At 38.9% G+C, this 22,500-nt stretch overlaps 1 protein-coding gene across 2 annotated transcripts in view; it reads right to left on the bottom strand.

The window, feature by feature from the left end:
• Positions 1-1,448: 1,448 nt before the first annotated feature.
• The window catches only part of LOC138006342 (CCR4-NOT transcription complex subunit 4-like), a 22,665-nt gene continuing 1,613 nt past the window's right edge, over positions 1,449-22,500 (bottom strand). Inside the window, exons 3-23 of one of the 2 annotated variants that reach the window (XM_068852611.1) lie at positions 21,988-22,053; positions 20,427-20,473; positions 20,234-20,323; positions 18,803-18,863; positions 18,566-18,652; positions 17,199-17,240; positions 16,556-16,614; positions 15,946-16,009; positions 14,298-14,365; positions 14,132-14,182; positions 12,878-12,896; positions 11,941-12,017; positions 10,899-11,089; positions 10,050-10,083; positions 9,050-9,135; positions 8,643-8,770; positions 8,451-8,520; positions 7,908-8,018; positions 3,597-3,692; positions 3,065-3,162; positions 1,449-2,661 (exon numbers count right to left, since the gene is read on the bottom strand). In XM_068852611.1, coding sequence (XP_068708712.1) covers positions 2,185-2,661; positions 3,065-3,162; positions 3,597-3,692; positions 7,908-8,018; positions 8,451-8,520; positions 8,643-8,770; positions 9,050-9,135; positions 10,050-10,083; positions 10,899-11,089; positions 11,941-12,017; positions 12,878-12,896; positions 14,132-14,182; positions 14,298-14,365; positions 15,946-16,009; positions 16,556-16,614; positions 17,199-17,240; positions 18,566-18,652; positions 18,803-18,863; positions 20,234-20,323; positions 20,427-20,473; positions 21,988-22,053 — 2,022 coding nt within the window. In that variant the 3' untranslated portion in view covers positions 1,449-2,184. The remainder of the gene's footprint in view (positions 2,662-3,064; positions 3,163-3,596; positions 3,693-7,907; positions 8,019-8,450; positions 8,521-8,642; positions 8,771-9,049; positions 9,136-10,049; positions 10,084-10,898; positions 11,090-11,940; positions 12,018-12,877; positions 12,897-14,131; positions 14,183-14,297; positions 14,366-15,945; positions 16,010-16,555; positions 16,615-17,198; positions 17,241-18,565; positions 18,653-18,802; positions 18,864-20,233; positions 20,324-20,426; positions 20,474-21,987; positions 22,054-22,500) is intronic. The other variant, XM_068852616.1, reaches the window with a different exon arrangement.

Here is a 22,500-nt window from a genome sequence, read left to right as displayed (position 1 = left end):
TAAGTTTACAATAATCAGAAATATACGTCTGCAACGCAAGCTAATCAGCTCCCAAACAGATTATGCCTTAGGAGGTTGCATCAGCAACGATAATGTTGAAGAACTTTCTCTTTGGAGTTCCAAAGTGACGAAGTGGTTAATGACAACAGTCAATGATACGCTTGAGCCAAACAAACGTAAAGCAAATACATGCATTTGACGCGGTTTCGCAGAACGTTCGCCTTCTTATGCTGATGAAAATCTCAGGCAAACAGAAAAACCTAAAAGAAGTAACACTTGCTGGCTATCTTCATTTTGCGCAATACGCTAGTTGCAGATGTCTTCTGTAGTTTGCATTCAGCTTATTCGAGTCCCGTCCCGTAAAATCATCATCTTCACTTTTGATTTAAAGATAAGCGGATTTAAAATCAAAGTAACGTAAGAGTTTTCACAATTTAACGATTTCTAAGGCAGCCGGGTACGAGCCTTTCCATTGAGGAGACTGAAAACAGGATTCTATATAACAATTATTCCATGAGCCCGAGTTGGATATGAAGTGATAAAATAACCAACGAGCGCGTAGCGCGAGTTGGTTATAATCACTTTATATCCAACAAGGGCGAATGGAATAATTGTTTTAGTAAATTCTCAAACCGGGTTTTGCCGCCGATTTTTATTTCCACAATTTTACAAAGCGTCCGGAAAGAGCATCTTGGCGCACTATTTTCCATATGACGTAAAACTTGGACTATTGGCTCATAGTCAGAGTTTTTTTAGCCAATCAAAAAGCTAGAAATGCAATAGTCGGAGCTGAAAATTTACTAAATCTACGTATTTCAGCACTCGACAAAGTCCCTTTTTGACTTACGACTGTTTCTGCTTAGGTGGCCTCATAAACCACAAGCCTTCTAAGAGACATCACCGGCCACTTCTGCTGGAGAGAACAGGACAGCCACAACACCGAGGACTTCATCCCCTACTCTTCTCGAATAGTGTGTGGGTTCTTTAACGTCAAAAGGAACTTTATTTAAGTGTCTAGTCGTTCTAACGCTGGATCACTAATTGGGGACACTGTAAACTGAAATTAACAATTAACACAAATCAAGTCAAATGTTGGTTTTTGAGGAGCCCCTGGAGGAGCCCCTGGAGGAGTACCCGGAGAAAACCTCTCGGTGCAGAGTAGAGAACCAACAAACTCAACCCACATATGACGCCGGATCTGGGAATCGAACCCGGGGCCACACTGGTGGAAAGCGAGTGCTCTCACCACTGCGCCATCCCTGCACCCCACAAGCAACTTATGATCGTAGAAGACTTGAAAGTGTAACCATTAGCAGATGAATTACAAAGGCAGCACTTTCTCCTCAGTTGTTTTAAGATCCTGAGTGTTGATCCGACTGATCAGCCCGATGCTCAACCATGTGGGGCCACCGATGCGCGGCCGGTTAAAAACAGACACAAAACTCTGATAAGTTCAGTGATTATTTATTGCAATTTTACAGTTAGTTGGAGAAGAGACTACTACAACACTGCAAAGTTCTCAGACGGAGTCGGGTTATACGGGACTCGTCCGATGCTGTCGTCATTGACAAATGGTTGGAGGAGTCCTACGGAGACACAATGCAAAGCGACATTGAAAAAACTTGCTGGGATGTAATGGTGCTCTTTTTTGTTCAAGTCTTGACAACAGTTAAATAAAACTCTGGCACTCTACTTCATTTGACAGTGATCAGTTTCTCCAACTTCACAAAGAAACGAAGTCTTGCTTTAGGCAACGTACCATGTTGAATTGTTGAAGAATTTTACACGCGCTGTACTAATTGCGACGAAGCAAAACCCACAACAGATAACACTTTTTGTTCAAAGAATTGAATTGTAGGGTAAAACAGGCCTGATTAATTTCAAACGGCAGAAGAGCACGATCAACAATGTCCTTAGTTCGTTCGGTTTACGCCAATTTCGTTCCAGGTGCTTGTGCATTCTGATATGAAGACTTAATTCAGTGTATTACCAGTCACACATACACAGAGGAACTTTCATACAGACCTTCAAGCTGTACCATATCCAAGTTTATACCCGTTTCAATAAGGGACAGTGCTCTACGAAACCAGTACCCGTGTAGTCCCATATAAAACCAATGGCAACCTTCCCTCTGTTATCAGCACTGAAAGCGCACGACCTGTCTCCTCACAGAAGATTCACCGATCAAGACCACCTTGGGTTTGTTTGGTCGTCAATTCTGCCGTTTCGACGTAATTTCTTGCCAACCTTCGGATAGCTGTCTTGTTGCCTCCTGTCTCTGACAACCTTTTCCTCGACTTGTCCGCGATGTGTTCTAGTCTTCTGTATTTTACTGGTCAAGTTTTTGTTTTCCTTAATTTCATAGTCTAAAGGCGTGTGAATGCGCTTGGTTGGAATAGGTTCGTTAACATCAATAACAGACAATTCACTAACACGCGTCTTGCGTTGTTGGACAAAATCTTTTTTCGTATTAGTAACTACTCGCTGCGTAGCTTCTGTTATAGAATTCTTCGATTTCTCCGTTGAAGGCTCTTTGCTCATTGTGATGTCTTTACCCATGTTTTTCTCAAATTCGCCCACGCTTTTGTTGGTATTGGAGATGTGTTGTTGTGACGACTCGTCATTTAAAGATGTTTTTAATCTCTCTCTTGACGAGACTGCCTAGAACAAAACAAATCGTGCTATAAATTGGATAAGGCAAGTAGGGTTAGGAATTCCCTGCTAGCAGAGGTATCTTTTCTTTTGCGTTCACTGGGCTGACTAATACGGGAAGGAGATCTCTGCCATGGGTCGAAACTGATTGTGTTGAGCATGCGCAGCGGTTACTTAGCGACCGAATCAAAATGGATCAAAGTGAGTTTCGACCAATGGCAGACGTGTCTTTTCCCCCATTCGTCAGCCAAGCGAACGCAAAAGAAAAGCGACCTCTCCTAGCAGTGAAGGATAACTCAAGTAACTCAACTTTTGATCACGAGACAAAACGAAAGCAAAATTGAAAAGTGAATGAAAGAATGGAAATGAAAACACGTACAAAACGCAAACAAGCCACAGCACACTTACGTACCGAGGAGTTCTGTAAATTTGCAGCGCTTGTTAAGTTGTGTACTCCAGGAAATCCATTAGGGACGGGTTTCCTAGTGGGTTTTCTGATTTGCGGGTTCCCTGATGAAATTAAAAAGATTCAGTACTTTTAACCTTGCAAGCAAACAGAAAGGAACTGAAGCAAGGTTGGCTTTGTGGTAAGTAAAGGAAATCGTATGAAAGCGAGGGCATTTCGAGATTTATGGTCAGTCGAGTAAGTTAATACGATTTTTATTTACTTTTACCATAGTTAGTTATATATTTGAACTGGAGAAATCAAGTTAAGAAACGAAAGGAAAGCCTGAATTTCCCGTTCAAGTGGCGGCTCTGAATCCGCCTCAGAGAAATTTGAACTATACATAGAGTTTTATCTTAGCCGGCTTATTCCAGCAATAAAAAGTGGGGGTCACCGAATTCGTTTTTGAGATAAGAGCGTTTGAAGACAAAATGAAGGGAGTTTTAATCCAAGTTTTGAAGGACTGGGGCCTCAGTGATGGACACAACTCTCTTCTTACCTGGATCCAGTGTTTTTGACCACAGAATACTTGGATCATCAACGCTTGATAAGTGACTGGAGGGTTGTTTACACTCAAATCCAGGAGGGGGCCGAACTGTGCCAAAATAAATACAAAATACATTAAATGAGTAACTTAATGAATACCTTGTTAAAAAGAAAACTCATCAGGTATTCAAGAAGTGCATGCCAATAGAAATGTGATACGTGTTGTGTCACATGCACACCTAACTAAATCCAGGATACAGGATGAACATAGAACGGATATTCTGTGAGCATAATTCAAGATTTTTAAGGTAAGACAGAAGACAAATGACGAGCTCTTTGCTGGCTTGATAGCCCAGTTCATGGCGCAGTGCTGCGCAAATAGCACAGTCATGGGTTTCAGTTTAATCCTATTCAGGCCTGTATTTCTCAGCCTTGCTAAATCTCGACCCCAGAGCTCTTCTCCTGACTGAGGGAGGGAAGAACTCCGAAACAAAGTGTCTTCTCATTGGTTTTCGTGGAGCACATCATAAGCGTCTCTAATTGGTCACTTTCAAAAATACCATAATACTCTTTGTTTGCCTCCCAAAATTATGCAGAAGCATTGTTTTTATTTTCTCTTGGGACCATTGTAAGTCCCAATAGAAACTGGAAACAATACTTATGCAAAATTTTGGAGGGCAAACAAAGAGTATCATGGTATTTTTAAAATCGGCCTATTGGTGCATTCATGTTAGCACAACCAGGTCTCTCCCTAAATTGATGGATTATTCTTAATTGTCACTTTCTTCCAAATGATGTATGATTTTGTACACTGAAAACTGAAAGCTTGATAGGGATCATGAGAAATTAACATATTTATTTTAAAAGCCGAACCTGAAACGTCTGGACTCGCAGGACTCGAACCTGGGAACGTGTGATTATTAACCCCTTCACTTAACCACTGCACTACCACATCACTAACTGCGAGGATATCATTTTTTTTATTTATGTCAATAATTTTTTCTTCCAAAAGTGCCGCTGTAAACGTGTATTAACTCCCGCTACGAAGCAAGCTTACACAGTGAAAAATGTCAGCTTCCAAACTTCCAAAAGAAAGCTAACCATTTTAAAATCAAGCTTCAGACTTATTAGAGCGGTTTTCAATTGAGTGTCGAAAGTAATTAGATTATTACTTTGGTTTATGATTACTTCACTCAATGATTGGTTCAAAGTTCTCGCGCCACTTTTTCAACCAATAACAAGTGAAACCAAAACCAATCGTGGCTCACTCGTGCACATTTTCCCGCGCTTTGTGTCGGCTACATGTAATTACTTCGAGTTTTGATTGGTTTGCCGGATTGTCTCAGTCCTTTTTGATTAGCCAAAGTAATTACTTTGGTTTTGATCATTAACAATGTTCGTCGCAAGTAGAGGTCAGGTGCCCTAAAACCTCGGTCATATATAGTTGTAACACTTCGCTTGAACAGCAAGTGAAGCGCATCAAAGCTGTTAATAACGTACCCCTTCTCCTTTCTCCCATCAATGTTACATTTACTGGTTGTTTTTTGCACTCCAACCCACAAACATCAACACTGAAGGGGGAGAGAGGGCAAATTGCCGTCTGTGTTACAACATTTGTGACCGAGACTGTAGCAAAGTGTGGACATTGGCCAGCAACCCAACCCCTCCCAGATGGAACCACCTATGTTGCCAGCAGTATCCACAACCCAGTCACAAAGCCCCTGTACCCAACAGGAAACAGCAACAACAAACCTGGGCACCAGTCACACTGAAAGTTAATTCATCTACATCTACATCTACATGCTCCAGCACTCGGCAAAGTCCCTTTTTGACTTACGGCTAGGTGGCCTCATACACCATACTACCGAAATCACTAAACTGTTTGCACCCCGAAAAAAATGATCGATCGCATTTGAATTCCGACTTCCTCACGTGACCATTTGGAGCGCCCCGATGTGTGACGTGTTATTCTTGATGTGAGCGAGGCCGTGGGAAAATAAAGAAACAGACCGCCGCCTGAGATCAATGTGTACGAAGAACTTTCCACCGTTTGGAAATGATATGTGGTCACTGATGGTTGAACGGAGGGGAAGTTGTTTCAACAGAGTTCTACCCGGGACGTTTTAGAGATATAGGATTAAAGAACAAAATGAGTGGTCGTACAGTTTCTCACATATGGAAGACGTTTTGTCCCGCCTTCGATGTTCCACAATGACCGATAAGAACAAACGAGAAGAGATGTCAAATGTTTTCTTTTACATTTATTTGCAACATTACCGTACTTGAAATCGTTTTGATTACTAAATGAAAATAGTAACTGTTTATTTGTTATCCACGACTGACATTGACATGTTGACGATTCAAATAATTTCCGCAGAGAATGTCTTCGAATTTTCGTCAACCAAAACAACAACAAGGGATAAAAACTCAAACTTATCATTGGAGTGAGACTTCGGTATCGATTCCAGTGAACAATTTGTCGATTATACTGGTATTTACAGACCATACAAATTTGCTTTACGAGCATGAAATTTGAAACAACAAAGCTTCATGTGTTTACAATGAACTGCCTCGCAAGCGTATGACATTTTTATTTTCTTCTTGGCCAAGCGCGCAAGTCTTTACACTACCTCGAAGTATCCAGCTTCGCCATGTATGTTACCGAAGGTCTGCTTTTTATCAGCAGTTGCAGTAAATCTAGTTCTGGTTCTTCCAACTTTTTCGCTTGACCCTTGGCTGTGTGACGATGGAAGTAATTTTTGGTTGCATGTTTGACAAAACTCGTCTTCCATATTTTTGACACTGTAAGACAACTCATTTTGTACTTTAATCCTATGTCTCTAAAACTTCCCGGGTAGAACTCTGTTGTAACATCTCCCTCTCCGCTCAACCATCAGTGACCACATATCATTTCCAAACGGTGAAAAGTTCTTCGCACACATTCCTCTCAAGCCGCGGTTTGTTTCCTTTATATTCTCTCCCAGCCTCGCTCACATCAAGAATGACACGTCACGAATCGGGGCGCTCCAAATGGTCACGTAAGCAAGTCGAAATTCAAATTTTTTCGGGGTACAAACAGTTTTAAAAGTGATTTCGGTAGTAAGCCTTTTTAGAGACATCACCTCCAAGCCGGCCACTTCTGCTGGAGAGAACAGGACAGCCACAACACCGGGGACTTCATCCCTTACTCTTCTCGAATAGTGTGTGGGTTCTTTAACGCCCCAGGGAACTTATGAACATGGAAGATGTTTGTGGGACGGGGCCTACGGTTTATGGTCTTTATACAAGAAGACTTGAAAGTCTAATCATTTGCAGATGAAATTACAAAGGCAGCACTTTCTCCTCAGTTATTTTTAAGATCTGGAGTGTTGATTCGGCCAGAGTTCGAACCCGCGACCTCCCGCATGACAGCCCGATGCTCAACCAACTGAGCCACCAGTACGCAGTAAACGTGTAAGATAACGTAAGGCGTGGAAGAGGTACAAAATGAAATAAATATTAATAGTAATAATAACAATAATAGTAAACTAACAAGATCCAGAAGAACGAAATGATACATGAAATGAATCATATATTGAACTGCGGATATGAAATCAAGTGAAGCTACGATCCTCGCAGTTATGAGCGCAATTTGTGCAATTGCGTGAAGAAGCCTGAAAATTTCAAAACATCTGCCGGTTTTGAACCTGTGACTTCGAAATGTCAGTGCTATGCTCTAACCAACTGAGCTATGGTCATTTGTGGGTTCCAATGATCCCATGATGAATCCTGATGAATGAATCAATGAACGAAATGATATAAGAAGTGAATGATACATGGAACTGCGGATATGAAATCGGCATCTCGAGGTCACAGGTTCGTGGAACGGAGGAGACATGGAACCATGCAAGGCAAACGCATCATTAATGCAACGCTAACATAACGCCAACAAGATCCAACACTAATACAATCCAATGCAAATCTAACCATCTAAACAAGATGTTGCCAAAGCTTGTTTCTTGTTGTTTGAGCAAGTTTCAATCAAGTGTCGTAAAACCAAAACCAAAGTAATTACTTTGGCCAATCAAAAAGGACGGAGACATCCAGCAAACTAATCAAAACTCGAAGTAATTACACGTAGTTGGCACAAAGCGAAGGGAAATGTGCACGCGTGAGCCGCGATTGGTTTTGGTTTCACTTCAGATTGGTTAAAGAAGTGGCGCGAGAACTTTGAGCCAATCACTGAGGGTGAGGGAAGTAATCAATCAAAGCAATTTGCTAATTACTTTCGAAACTCACTTAAAACCACTCTCAGTTAAATTGCATTTAACTACACCATTCATACCTTGAAGTGAGCCAGACTGTGTTGAAAGAGGCCAGTTAGTAGAAGGTTGTTGTGTTGGAAGAGAGGCCAATGAAGGAGGCCAGGAACTTTGTTGCTGTGTTAGAACAGAATCTGAAAACATTTGAAACATTCCATATCTCAGACAACTCTCTTTTTCAGCAAGCGACAAGGAAGTTTCCATTAAACTTGGAAAGTACATGGAGAATATTAAACAGCCAGAAAACGTTTTCTGGCTTAGTGGAAACTATCCTAGTGGAACAGATCATCTTTTTATCACAATGGCTTTCCACAGAAACATTATAAATATTCACATCTAGTCTGCCAAGCCGGAAGATTTGTTGGTTTTGAAGGGTGCTACTGAGCGGATAGGCCACAAGGAGGGGAATGGCCCCATTTGGCCTTGCACCTTCCATGTTCACTAGCATGTTCTCTAAGCCACCAGCTACTCAAGCTATTCCTCTTGGACGTGACAAGCAGACACGATGGCTCGTAACGTGTCAAAACACTGCACCATGCAAATAAGTGCATGTATACAGTACATACCTGAAAAGCTGATGTTAATATTTGGTAGAAGTGCTCTTAGTCCATCTTGCCAGTTTTGGATGTCACCAGGCTAAAAACAATAATCAAAATCATGTACTCATTCAGATCTTTTCCTTTCTAAACACCACTGACTTCCAAACTGAGAGAAAAAACAAGGCTCCTCTTAAAAATACAACAACACAAAAATCTTACACCACTTTGAAATGGGGGAAGGAAGCTGTGTGTATGTGGCAAAGAAGTTGATCCAGCTTTGGGTGTCTGCTTTTCCTCTTGGAGGAGGTCTGCCAAACCTTTACTGCATTCATTCCACGGATCAAAACCTAACATTAAAAATAAAACCATGTTAAATGTTCTTCAAGATCATTTGCATCAAGACAATGCTGCCAAGCAATATTTGCTGAGGTATAGGATGGTTATGTTTTGTAGCCACCTTTTAGACTGCTGTTTCAAACCCATTGTGTCAGGAAAATAATTTGTCCAGGACCTTGTTCCTATCCCTGAACTAAACTTGATTTAGTCTCTTTCTGAGATATTTTGATGACTAAAATGTAGCATGATAGAAGTCGAGAAATATGTGCGCTTGTGCCCAAACCTCATACCTAAATCATCTTCACCATAGACTTTTAAGTGTAAATTTGCCAGACCCAAACCGCTGCAAAGATCGCCAGAGAACAGACTGGAAGTACTGCAAGAGTAACAAAATATAAGGTATGAATTAATTTTATTATCATATTTTAGTGTTAAAAGTTCAGGTTTTTGAGAAAAGGGTTGCTGCAGTTTTTATCAACACTCTCAGGTTTTGGTGGGCAGAGTGGGAGGTCTGGTAACTCCCTGTAATTTTGTATTGTAGTACATGTGGCAGTTTCTATTGTTTTTAGTCGAAATTACTGCTTCTGTTGTTTGGTCTTTCGACTTCAGTTGGGGTAGCAACCCAATCATGAGAGTTTATACCACATAACTCATTGGTTTTTTTTTTTGTGGAGAAGTTTGCACCCATACTATTAACTTCTCACTAACTAAGCGTCATGGCCGTACTGAGGAATATTGGCCCGAGGTCATGACAATATTCTCCAATACAGTCCAGAGAAAGTGAGGTTAGTAAGTTGTTTATTATAATTATGGCATCGTTTATTTGAGAGATCAGAGACTTCACTTCGTTAATCTTCATCTTCCATCAGCAAACTTTAAACTGTAAGCTTTTATATGTAAAATTAAATTCCACTTGCTCTTTATACCGTCATGATGAAAAAACTAAATTCCGCCTTGTGAATCTTCATCTTCCATCAGCAAACTTTGAATGGTAACCTTTTATATGTAAAACTAAATTCCGCTTGCTAGCTATACTGCTGTGATGAAAAAACTAAATTCCACTTTTTAAAAACTTTTTGTTTTGCTCAACTTGAATACGGAAACCAGGACCGTTTCTATGGTAATGGTCCGTACTGTAAAATCCCAACCGAAAAGCAGCCAATCAGAGTGATCCACATAGTCTAAGAATTCCTTGCCATATAATAATATAGCTGACCTTACAGTTGCCAATAGTGTTCAGTGTCACATTGAAAACACACTATGAATGAAAAACAGTTATTAATCTCTTACTCTATCACACAAGCATTTTCTGTATTTCCCCAGCCTGTAAACAAGAGACAAAATAGATTAGCTCTTGCAGCATTCTTCAGCATCTTCTATAAAGTTTGCTACTTGATTAAAGAAAAAAAAGAGATTTGAAATAACAAACTAAAGACAGGGTTCGTGCTGGATTTTCCAGGAGTATTCAAGGAGTTTTCAAGAGCCAGAAATTGAGTTTTTAAGGAGTCTTTAATAAGAGGATTTCTATGCCATACATAGTGTTTCAGTGTTTCCTTTGTGGAAAAAGCCTACCTTGATATTCCTTACCACATCCTGCAAGTGCGCCATGGACATGTTAATTTTAGGTTTTAATGTTTCCCTAATAGTCAATTTTGGGCTAAGATTTTTGAAATGTCTCTTTTAACTTACCATGCTGCAATCTCAACAATTTTCACCCAAGCAAAAATTCAACAAGTTTTCGAGCAGTTTTCCACAAAATCATTTTTTTCAAGGGCTTTTCAAGCGCCCTTGAAGTCCAAAATTAAATTCCAGGGCTTTTCAAGGACTTCAAGGAGTTGCACGAACCCTGTGAAGAACCTAAATTTCAGTCTCGGCATTAGATTCTGTGCAGATTTGTGTAGCAAAGGAGCTGACAAAGTAGCGCCAAAATTCTCCATTTCGTTGACATAATTTATCTATAATCTTGCAAAGGCAGTCTCCTTTTTCTCAGCCACAACAATAGGAAGAGTTAAAACAGATGGTTTGCTTAAAAAACTGCCGCTGTCTGAAAACCCAAAAGTCTTCTAGTTGACACGTCTCTCAAGCCTTGGCAAAAGCAGTCTAAGAAGGATGGTCTACTATTTCTCTTTGCTCCCTTACCTGTGTTTGTGTTGGTTGAATGTGTTGGTTTTGAAGGTTGTTGTGTCACAGCGGTAGGTGGGACGTGGTCAGGAACAGTGGCAGGTGGCTTCCTCGAGTCTTCCCAGTCCTCTTTACATTGTGGTATTGAATTATCTTTATTCGCTATAACAGGTTTATTTGTATTATCTCCATCCTCACTTTTCCCAGCCCTTCAAGAAACATGAACACTTTATTTAACCAGGGACACATTAAACACCTCAGTTCGCTAAGAGCAAGAACTTGCATAAACTCTGGCCACTCAGGGTTACTAAGATATACATACTGTCCACGCGAGTGCTCTCACCAGCACCCATTAATGTGCAATCCCTGTGATCACAATAACAAAAAAAGGAATAATCCTCGTTTCTCACCCTTCCCCATGTTAACCCCGCCCAAAGGGATTCATATATGGTGAACAAAGGGGAACTGGAGTTTTCATCTCTAAATAACGTTTCTCTTTTAATCGTCATCCTTTTGGCCTTCAGGTCAAGATTACTAATGCAATAATTTATTACATCACAGCACCCAGTTAGTTTCAGCCACGTGCAGGTCCAAGACCCAGTGCTGGTGCCTCTACATAATGTTAAATTTAACAGGACAGTGGTTAGCTCTGGCTCCAGTAAAGAAAGCAGAATAAGATGAACTTCCTGCAGAACTCAACAAGTATGGCATGAGCTAAGCAGTGAATACTTTTGGACTCAAATTCAACATCTTGGATATAATGAAGTCCCTTTTTCTACAAACTGAGTCTTGCTAAAGAGTATAAATGTATGATAAGGTCAGTCCCTTGAAGGATTCCAGACAAGTTCTAGAGGCAGTGACTGGGGGGTGGGGGGGGGGGGGGGGAAGGGGGCAATCTGAAATATGGTGTCGATACTACTACTGACAGGTCTCTACATATTTTCTGCATTCTATCACTTTATTTTTCCAGTCATATTTTTAAGCCTTGTCTGGTTTTAACTCCAGGCTCATCTCATATCCACAAAACTCCCTGGGTAGTTAAGAGCTGTTGTTTTCATACCAAGCTGCTCCAGATGGCAGACTGGGTGATGTTCTGTTTTCACTGCTTCCCTCAATAGACCAGTCCTCTTTTGAATCCTAAAGAAAAGCAAAAAATTATACATTTTTCACGCACATGACAATGATTTTGTCAGTATCTTAAGTATGCCCTGCTTGAATTATTGGTCTGCTTTCTGCCTTATTTGATTACTCAAGTAATAATAATAACCATTCCATCAAACTTGTTTTCTAATTCATTCTTCGGAGTTGTGTCACAATTCCATGAACCCTGGGTTTATAAACGGTTCCATAAACACAAGTCAATGTGATGAATTGTGGTTGTCAAGTATATGAAAGATATATATTTTGAACTGCAAAACTGAGTGAGAATGATCATCAAAGTTGAGAGAGCATTAACTGACGTAGTTGGAGAGGAAGTCTTAAAAAACATCCAGTATTCAATGGGCCTCTAACTGATGAATTTTTTTGCAATCAATACATTTAGTATTTACTGTACAGTTAGTTTAAATCAATTTTTTGTCATGTTATACAAACACCACTAATAAGAGCACAGTAAGTTAGAGCGGTTTTCAAATCAGTGTCGTAAAACCAAAGCACGCCACAATTGGCTTTGGTTTTGGTTTCACATCTGATTGGTTGAAAAAGTGGCCCAAGAAGTCTGAACCAATTACTGAGTGAAGTAATGCAAAACCAAAGTAATTTTGCTAATTACTTCTGACACTCAATTGAAAACCACTCTAATCCTGGATTACTTAAATTGAAGCTTATCCACTAATAAAAAATGCGTCCACTGATCGCTTGGTAGAATTCAATTTACTTTTGTTTTCACCCATTGGTACTTGATCCCAGATTAGTGTTGAATGGCTTTTGAAACACACGACCTTCATTTTTCTCTCACCTCTGTTGTAACTTGTGCATTGATCAAGGTCATGACTTACCTTATCAGTACTTAGACCACTGTAGTGAAATAAAAAAATTTAAAAAAGCCAAAAGTTACATTTGATACTCGACACTGAATTGTGTGGACAGAGATGGCTGCATACAAGCAACTAATAATAAGATGCCTCTTCACAATGCAACCTCAAGAAAAAACCATACTGTTTATTAAAATAATTATTAATAATTAATAAGCATGATTCGAAATCCCTGACCACACAAGGCACAAGAACTGGCTTTCAGAATTTATAACACTCAAGTAAATAATTCAAGAGGCTAGGAATATTCTACCCTGGGTACCAGATATTACTTCATTCAAAGCCCAGCTTGTCATGAAAACTGAGAGGAGGCTGCACTCTCTTTAAATGTCTGTGGTTTGCAATGACAGTAGAAACTCTGGCATCCATAGTAAGACTATTCTAGTGATTGTTGTTCTTTGTGCAATTTGATCCACTGAGGAATATGCCAATTTTCATGACTAATATAATAGGCCATTTCCGAGTTCATGTCTGCCTCCTCCTCAGAGCAAGTCTAAGTGCAAAGTTTTTGTGATGGTAATTACAATTTCATATGAATGAAAACTAATTTTCATAACAAAAACTTCGCACTTAGACTCGCTTTGAAGAGGAGACAGACATGAACTCGGAAATGGCCTAATGGCTTTTGTGAGTCCATTCAGTGTTTAAAGTGTTTAGATATCACAGTGATTAGAAAAATAATGAACACGTTCATTTTCATATCCTTTACTCAACGTACAGGTCATTTAGCATTTGATTGATTACAAAAGAAATTTATGTAACAGTGTCACTTGGGATTTTACAATCTTCTTTCCTAAGACAAGTTTCCTGTAATTTACCAAGTGCTTGTGCTGATACTAAAAAACTTTAAAAGAAGGTTAAGGGCTTGCTGTTAGATGAAGGACATGATTCAGACATTGAATTTGAATGGCTTTAAGTACAAACACTGCTATAAATCGAACTTTAATGATACCAGTAAAGACTTGTTAAATTTAATATTGATAAATTTAAATAAAGATTGAAGATTATTCCGACTTCTCTCTTTGCTTGGCAATTGCCAAAGGTGAAGATCAAGAAAAATCGGCGGTCTAGTGTCCATCCTCAAGCAAGCACACACCTTCAAACTTTAATCATATTTATTGCATTCATGATGGGGTGAGTGCTTACGCAGTAAATACAACTATTCCCCACTGATTATTGCACAAAATGCTGCAGTGAAAATACTATTTGAAAACTTACATTTTCTTGGAGTAAAATGCTATTAACTGTTGCTCATATTCTTGATGCTTCCTGAAGAGGTGATAAGGATGAAAACATTAATTTTAATAAACTATCACAAAAACTCAAGTAAAAAAAATCATAATTCAATAGCAAATTCCAGTATGAAGAAAAATAACAATCTAACCCAGCTTGCATGTCATCTTTTGTAAAGCTCCCTGCACCATCACCTAACTCATGCAGATACATGCAATCCTGCAAAAAACATTACTTTTAGATGCCACTAAACATACAAGCACAGTAACAACGCTATCAGAACCACAGAAATGCATAACTCATGAGGGCACATGAACAGTCTCATAATCATATAGGTATGCAAATGGGAAAAGAGATGATACCCATTGCGTGGTTCCAGAAAAATCCATACCACACCCATGGAGGGCCTTTGCCCTCAGACCCCACCACCCCTTGGAATTTCTGTGAATTTTTCACCGGGCTTCCCTACCCCCTAGAAAGTATATCTTCACTAAAATAAAACCAAACAAACAAAAATAAAATGTGTGATTTGCTGTTGTAGTGTATTTTGCAGAGCCACGTAACTGAACAAAGTGAGAACATCTCGAATAGCTTCATTATTTGAGATGTTTGCCTCTGTTGTAAGGAACAATAATCTTGTAAATGGAATAAAAAACTCATCAGGATAATAAGCTGAAATACCCTAGCAAGTTAAACTGAAAAACGTTTTTATTCTGATAATCCAAAAGAGTGTTCTGAAAGCTTGCATTTATACTTATTCAATGATCCACAGCAACATATCGAATTACATAGTTTACATGTAAACCCACATAATTTTCAAGTGAAGTACTACATCTATTTTTTAGCTCTTATGGCAAAATCCCATGACATTTTTGTCTTTTGCAGGTTAAACGTTTTAGAGCAGTTTTCATTCACTGTGTGAAAAATAAGCCATTTGGAAGCGAATTTGTGCAGCTAGACGTCAACATTAGCAGACTTCATCACAGGCAAAGAAATAATTATCAACCTGTGGTGCAACATGTAACACCCAAACATTTCATATGGCACTGAAAGAAAATTTGCCCCTTCTTCCTTCTTTGCCTTTAACTCCAACATCCTCTGTGTACCTTACGAAAACATTAAAATTTCTGCCGTGTGAGGTTTACCTTGTGGTGCGACCAGCATAAATTATGTGCCGAAACTAAGTGAAAGAGAAGGGCTTGCTCAATTTCCACTAACTTGTACTTTGCCATTTGAAGACAAAATAATGTGTAAAGAATATAAATCACGTGCCGGTATTCATCCCATGAAGGGATATTGCTTACAAAGTTTATAATTGTAATGGTCATCTAATGGTCGCCAAGTTTTTCCAAGTGGGCCATTTTGTTACTAGCAGTTTCCGGTGGTGAAAAACATTTTTGTGACAGGTTTGTAAAAAGTCCGAACTACTCTGGAAACTATAGGACAAACAATGATTGTTACTAACATTATCATCAATGGACAGGGAGCTACATTTGTTTTTGGTTACATGAATCGGTTTAGAAAGATGAATGTATGTGAACCCCCCTCCCCTTTGGAAAATGTTCACTTTTCTATCGATATTTTCTGAAACCACACATTAGAAATTAATGCAACACCTATATTACAATAATTTGTTACAATCTCGTTGCAACTGTCACAAATAATCTTGCAAGACAATGGAAAACTATAGAAACTAGATGTTACAAAGAACAGCAAATAGATTATATCTTTTGAGTAATTTTAACATTCAAAAATAGCTTTGTAAACAACATAAATATTCATTAGTTTCATTTACTTACTGTTTTAGGACATGGAATATTTCTTAGAAAGTAACTACAGTATTTTGTTGTTCCTAAAGATGCCCTAGAAGTGGAAACATATGGAAGACAAATTAATTTCAGCTCAATTTAAAGGTGTTAAAGAAGTCTCTGAGATTGGAAATCCAGGAGCGTCCACTTTTTGCAGCTGGCTCCTACGTGGATTTCATCTTCCCCCATAATGTACCTGACATTATTTATGAAACCCAGCCTTAAAATGGCAAGCAACCATCAGTCTAAAAAAAGACACTTCATAGATAGGAGGGAGACATTGCAAAACACAGTACTTTCTTGAACACAGCTTTCAACTCACAAAAATGAGAAATCCTGGACCAACATGAATTAACTTAATCTGCTGACCACCACAGCGACATTAGCTCTACTGTTGTTATACCTCACACAAATTGCATTTAATTTTAACTGCACAATATGTAGCTTAGCAATGACAGAAGAAATCTCATTTCATCGCATACATTGTTTTAAAATTATGTCAAAATGAGCTTACTCTCACTCTTATGCCTCAGGTACATGTAAGCTTAAAAGACTAACTTCTATAGCAGCTGAGAAGAGTATTCAATACATAAAATCTTACTTAAGCATTCTTCCATCCAAATGAGTATTACACACAGCTATGATAGCTTTTATTGCATCCTGCACAACAGACAAAAAAAACATTTGTTCATTTATTCATTGATAATGGAAAGAAAAATGCCGCTGGAGAATCAACAAGGAAACAGAGTCCCCTGCACAGGTCAACCTCCAAAGACATCAAATCAAATGAAATGTTGCTTTTTAAGGGCATGGGAAAACAAGCATAAACCTCTTGGAAAAAAGTAGAAAACCAACAAAGTAAACCCATTTAACCCATTGACCAGTGAGAGTGAGACTTGACAGATTTTACTCTCTCTAACGCCAAACGATTTTACTGGTACCCATTTAACCCATTGACCAGTGAGAGTGAGACTTGACAGATTTTATACTCTCTAACGCCAGACGATTTTACTGGTCAACTGGGGGTGTCCCCTGGGGGTGTCCCAAGGCGTTTGCGGTGTCAATGGGTTGAGTTTTGACCCAGAGTCCAGGAATCAAAACCATGCCGTGACAATGGTGAGAGGTCAGTGCTCTCACCACTGCGCAACCCCTGCTCCCTTAAAATGAATAATTATTAAGTCCCACAGCTCAAAATTGTTGCTGAGAGAAAGCTGCTTTCTGGCTGCACGTCACTTGCACCTCACCTCTTCCTTAACATATGTGATATAAGCACTTGCACTTGGCCCCTGAAAAAAAAAAACAATATTTTATTATCAGCTGCTTACTAATCAAGTCTACCGTAATCTTGAGCTGTACTGTAAGCCACAGAACACGTTTTGTGTTCCCAGTTCAATACATGACTTGCATTGCCAAGCAGGAGGGTTATAAATGAACTGGGAAAAACAAGCTGTAACTTACAGCAAAGTCCAAGAAAATGAAATGAGTAAGATATTTGTTATATCTCATCTAAACAACACCATAAAGCAGGGCAGGCAATTTTCTCAGGATACGAAAATTTAGTAGAAAATTTTGCAAATTGTAGTCACAAAATCATCTCACTGCATTGTGTTGTCAGCGGTTTAGCAAAACAAAGTATGAGCCCACAACACATGTGTGTAAAACCACTGCAAATGGCAAATGTCGAAGGAATGGAGTTGTGCATATGATATTGCAGCTAAATTACGCTACAATTAAGCTACCTTCAGATTGAAAGAAAATTCACAACGAGAAACAAAATGTTGTCATTTCTTTATTTATTTTAGCAAAAGTAGCCGCAAAGTGGCCACTGCTAAACCTTTTGTTTTGAAAGAGTGAAGGTGAATACAAGTTGAAAAATTGTGACTTCTCCAGATATTTTAGTTGCAAATGTGACTGCACTGGTTGCAATTTTAAGCCCTGTAAAGTCAAACAGATCATGCTGTAGAGTATGCCCCCCTAAATTGGCCAATCAGATGCGAGAGATAAGTGCAATGAAACGGGTTATCAACAAGTGAAATTTACGCCAGTCAGACCAATGTGCCCAGATATGCTTACAGCATTTTATTACCATCATAATTTATCTTCTCTGCAAACTTAAGGTAAAAACTACTGATTCATTATCAGTACTGTGTACACGTTCAGATCCACTGGCTATTTTGTATGTATGACATTTTGATGACCAAAATTGTAAAGGAAAATCCTTATCAAATATACATTAATACTTTTACCCTGAAGGGGTTCCCCATTGGAGACTAAAATAATCTCACATAACACAGTCTGAGTAAACTCTGTAAATAGCATTCTTGCAAGGGAAAGGGTTAACTAAGACACAGTTTTTGAGGAGCCATTCATATTGTTATCACTTTTGTTGCTAAGGATTTCCCAACAAATTTTAAATGCTCTAGGGATGCACAACTCGAGGTGAATTCTTTGATACTTTTCAGCGAGGGATACCACAAGACTGACATTAAGGAAGGATTAGTAAAAATGGAATGCAAACGTAGTTAACTTTGTGACATTTCAACACAGCTGCTGCCAATTATTAATGGGGTTTATTAATTCTGTTTTTATTATTCTTTTTTAATAACCTCACCTGCGGACCTGCGTAATTTGTGCTATTATTCACAACTATCTTGTGTATTTTTCCAAACTTGCTAAAATACTCTGGTCTCTTTAGAAGCTGTGGGAGCAAAAACATTCAAACAAGAATTGACATGATGTATCTCATCAACTTCTCGATAATATACCAACATTCCCCGTATTAAAGTACAGTAAGAGTAATAACAGTAAAGATTTTGATTGATTGGATGTCACTGTAAATGTTCCTCACCTCAGGGTCTGCTAGTCTCTGTGTTAAACCAACTACAAATACCAAATTTTTCTGTACAACCCTAAAAGAGATAAAACAAATTATTGAAATATCATCAGTTCGGTGTAAAAGGAAAGGACTTTCATTTAAGCATCTAGTCAAGGATTCTAGCGCTAGAACACCAATAATAAATTATTGCAGTGTTCTCACCAGGCCACGCCAATCCCGCAAGAAAAATAGAAATGGCGTATTAATAGCCATGCAAATGCACCCACTTGGGCACACAAGGATGCTACAAGCGAAACAGACTTTTAGAAGTAAGTTAGCCATCTTTTAATGGTTCCGGCGAATATTCCAGCTCTTTGCTTCTTCAACTGAATGAAAATAGTTTACCAAAGTATTTAAAGCCCTTTCAAAGACTTCAATTTTATTGATTTTTGCCTTTATCAGTCACACGAGCGTTGCGCAGCTTCGACATCTTGACCGCCATATTGGATCAGGTAGGAACTTTGTGTAGCAGATAATTTAGAGCGCAGGCTCATGTTATTTGTCGTGGCACAGAAAAAAATTCTTTCTATCGCCCTAAAGTACCAAGGATTTAATAAAGTGTACAAGATCACCGAAACGCTGGTGAAGAGGACAATGAAGAGGACAACATAGCAAGCAAAGATCAAAAAGCTATTTCATTGAAGAAAGACCATGTTTTTCAGAGTGAATGGCAGTCAAATTGGCTTGCCTGTGATGCGAACAAAAAGGTCACAACCTGTTAGATCTGTCTCGAGGCAAAAAAATCAAATGCATTCACAATATTGTTGAAGGGCCACCATTGCTGGAGTTCCAATTTGAACATGCTTGATGAAATGGACAGAGAAATCAAGAAGGATATTTTCCACCCTAGACATGGAGCACAAGGAACTTTGTCCTGGTTAAGCTCCTGCAGGACCCTTGTTTTTCAGGAAAGTGGGCCCTGGGTCTCCCTAAGACAAAATCCTGGTGAGAACACTGTAATTGGGGACACTGTAAACTGAAATCAACAAATAAATGCAAATCAAATCAAAAGTTGGTTTTTGAATACCCAAAGGAAAACCTCTCAGTGCAGAGTAGAAAACCAGCAAACTCAACCCACATACGACACTGAGTCTGGGAATCAAACCCGGGTTGCACTGGTGGGAGGTGAAGTGCTCTCACCACTGCGCCATCCCCCGCAACCCCCTATTACTGATTTCAAGGTGTTTGGATATCCAATGAAACACTCTTTCGAGTGTTTGATATTGCTCCTCGAAGGAATTAGTATTTTAAGAGATATTTGGGATCAAAGTTGGCGAAATTTTTTGCTTATTAACACCACATATCCAAACTTCCTTTACGGTAGTGATTTCTTTTGTTTTGGCTTATGAATTATTAATGAGTTTGGGAAAGAATTTGTACATTACACATAAAAGCTGTGCTTACCTCACATTTGCCAAATGTTTTCTGTTTTCTGTGACTTTTTGTTTTCTTTGTACATCTTTCTGCTTTCTTTCTTTTAGAATTCTTTGTATTCTGATAAAGACGACAATACACAAAGGTAACATTTTGGAGTTCACGGAGCAGAAAGAAATCAGAATCACTCATTTTTTGAAGATATGATAAAATTAATTCTTACTCGTCTTGAGAAAGAGGAGTGTAAACTGCAGGATCTTCACTGTAAGGCTATAAAAGTGAACAAAACAGACAATAGTATTTCTTGACATTGATACTTTAATATAAACAACGACTTTATTGTAAATACCAAGACCTTCCTTCAGAAGCTGCACAAAAGTGTGGGTTGCCTGTGGCCCCTCTTTCCCGCAAAACACCCAGGTACAATCTGATCCCCTCTGTCCAGTCCAGAACAATAATAGGACTTAAAACAATGCTTTTATTTCATTTCCAGCATCAATAAATTCTAGTAGTGTATATTAAAAGATATTCAATTTTTTTGTTAACACATCGAACGACTTTTAAACTTTGTAGAGAATAATAATTATTTGTGATATTCTCACTCGCTTCGATTGACAGCCAAATTTCAGCTGGCGATCAGCCCTTTCTCAAGCCCCGATTTTCACCGGCAGTCGGCACTTAGCAACATCCCTGAACATCACGGAGGGATCCTCTTATTTAACCCATTGACCTAAGAGTGAGTCTTAATAGATTTCACTCTGTCTAATGCCAGACGATTTTACTCATCAATAGGGGATGCCCTAGGGCATTTGAGGTGTGAATGCGTTAACTGGAGTCAGAAGTTGCACTTAACCCCTTTGAGCCCTGGATAGATAGCATGGCATGGTCCAAAACAGATCTTATACATGTAGTATAGAACAGCCTCAGATCTTCACAGGGTACCTTGGCCCTTTTTAACAGAATCAAAAAATATAACCTTTTTACTGCTTTCTTTATGACTTCATTTATATGTTCGTTCCACAATAAGTCACTTGAGATGGTTACACCTAATAACTTTGCTCTTGTTACTGCCTCTAGATCTTTTCCACCATCTTTAATTGGTTCAAATACTTGTTTCTTTTTTGCAAATGAAATTCTGAGTTCTTTATATTTGTCTGGATTTAAATGGACTCTATTGTTCTGTGACCACTCAGCTACTTTATCAGCAATATGTTGTACACCACTGATTTCACCTTTGGGACAACCTCTGATGTTGTGAGACTTGACAGATATTACTCTGTCTTAAACGCCAGACAATTTTTACTCTGTCTTCAATGCCAGACAATTTTGCTGGTCAACTGTGGGCGTCCTAGGGTGTTTGATGTGTCAATGGGTTAAGGCTGCTACCTATCAATCTCTTGTTTCCTATTTCCCATACTTTTGGAAGCAGGTGACCATACTCAACCATACCTAGTAGGTCGATGTCTCCCTTGTCCCAGGGAACAAGACAAAATACCCCATAAAGTGAGGTTGCACTTTGATTACCATATAAGCCGCTATAAGCCAAGCGATTTTTACACAACTTTAGTCTGAATTGTCTTAAAATCCAAGGGAAAACTTTAGGGTCTTGGCTTCTAGCTGGATGTTTGTCATTTCTCCTTCACAATCATCTTGCCAAAAATAAACATACAAAGTTTAGGGCCTCTGGTTATAGCCTGGCTCAGCTTATACTGTAGCCGATAAAATATGGTAGCTTCATAGATACCTCTAACAAGTAAATTCAAAGTTCTATAGATGAATCTTACCTTTCTACATGCAGGGCAAAGTCCATTTTCATCAGTTCTAATCCGATGCCAACAAAACCTACAGATCTGTTGATTAAAAAAAGGCATCACCCTGGATTTGATACTGGGAATATTAACAGGCCTTACATTAATGTGCAAGATTTAATAGCCCATTTCTAAATCCATGTCTGCCTCCTTTTCAAAGTGAGTCTAAGTGCGAAGTTTTTCTTATGAAAATTAGTTTTCATTCATATGTTACTAAAGCAGAGCAAATTAGTCACAAAAACTTCGCACTTAGACTCACTTTGAAGAGGAGGGATACATGAAATCGGAAATGGCCTATTTTGTCCAAATTTTTCATGTACATCCAGGGTTAATTTGTCACGATTATCTGCAGTAGAGGATCGCATTTGTAAAGTTGACTGCAAAATGAACTGCACACCAAAGGCATTTTAACGAAAATTGCAACTGAGAAGAAACCCAACAAAAAAAGACAACTCTACTTTAAACAATCTCAGAATGAACACACTGCAC

The sequence above is a fragment of the Montipora foliosa genome, chromosome 1 (genome assembly GCF_036669935.1).
Source record: "Montipora foliosa isolate CH-2021 chromosome 1, ASM3666993v2, whole genome shotgun sequence".
In the NCBI taxonomy this organism is placed as follows: domain Eukaryota; kingdom Metazoa; phylum Cnidaria; class Anthozoa; order Scleractinia; family Acroporidae; genus Montipora; species Montipora foliosa.
The sequence above is the reverse complement of the archived record's forward strand: the minus strand, read 5'-3'. Positions and strand labels throughout refer to the sequence as shown.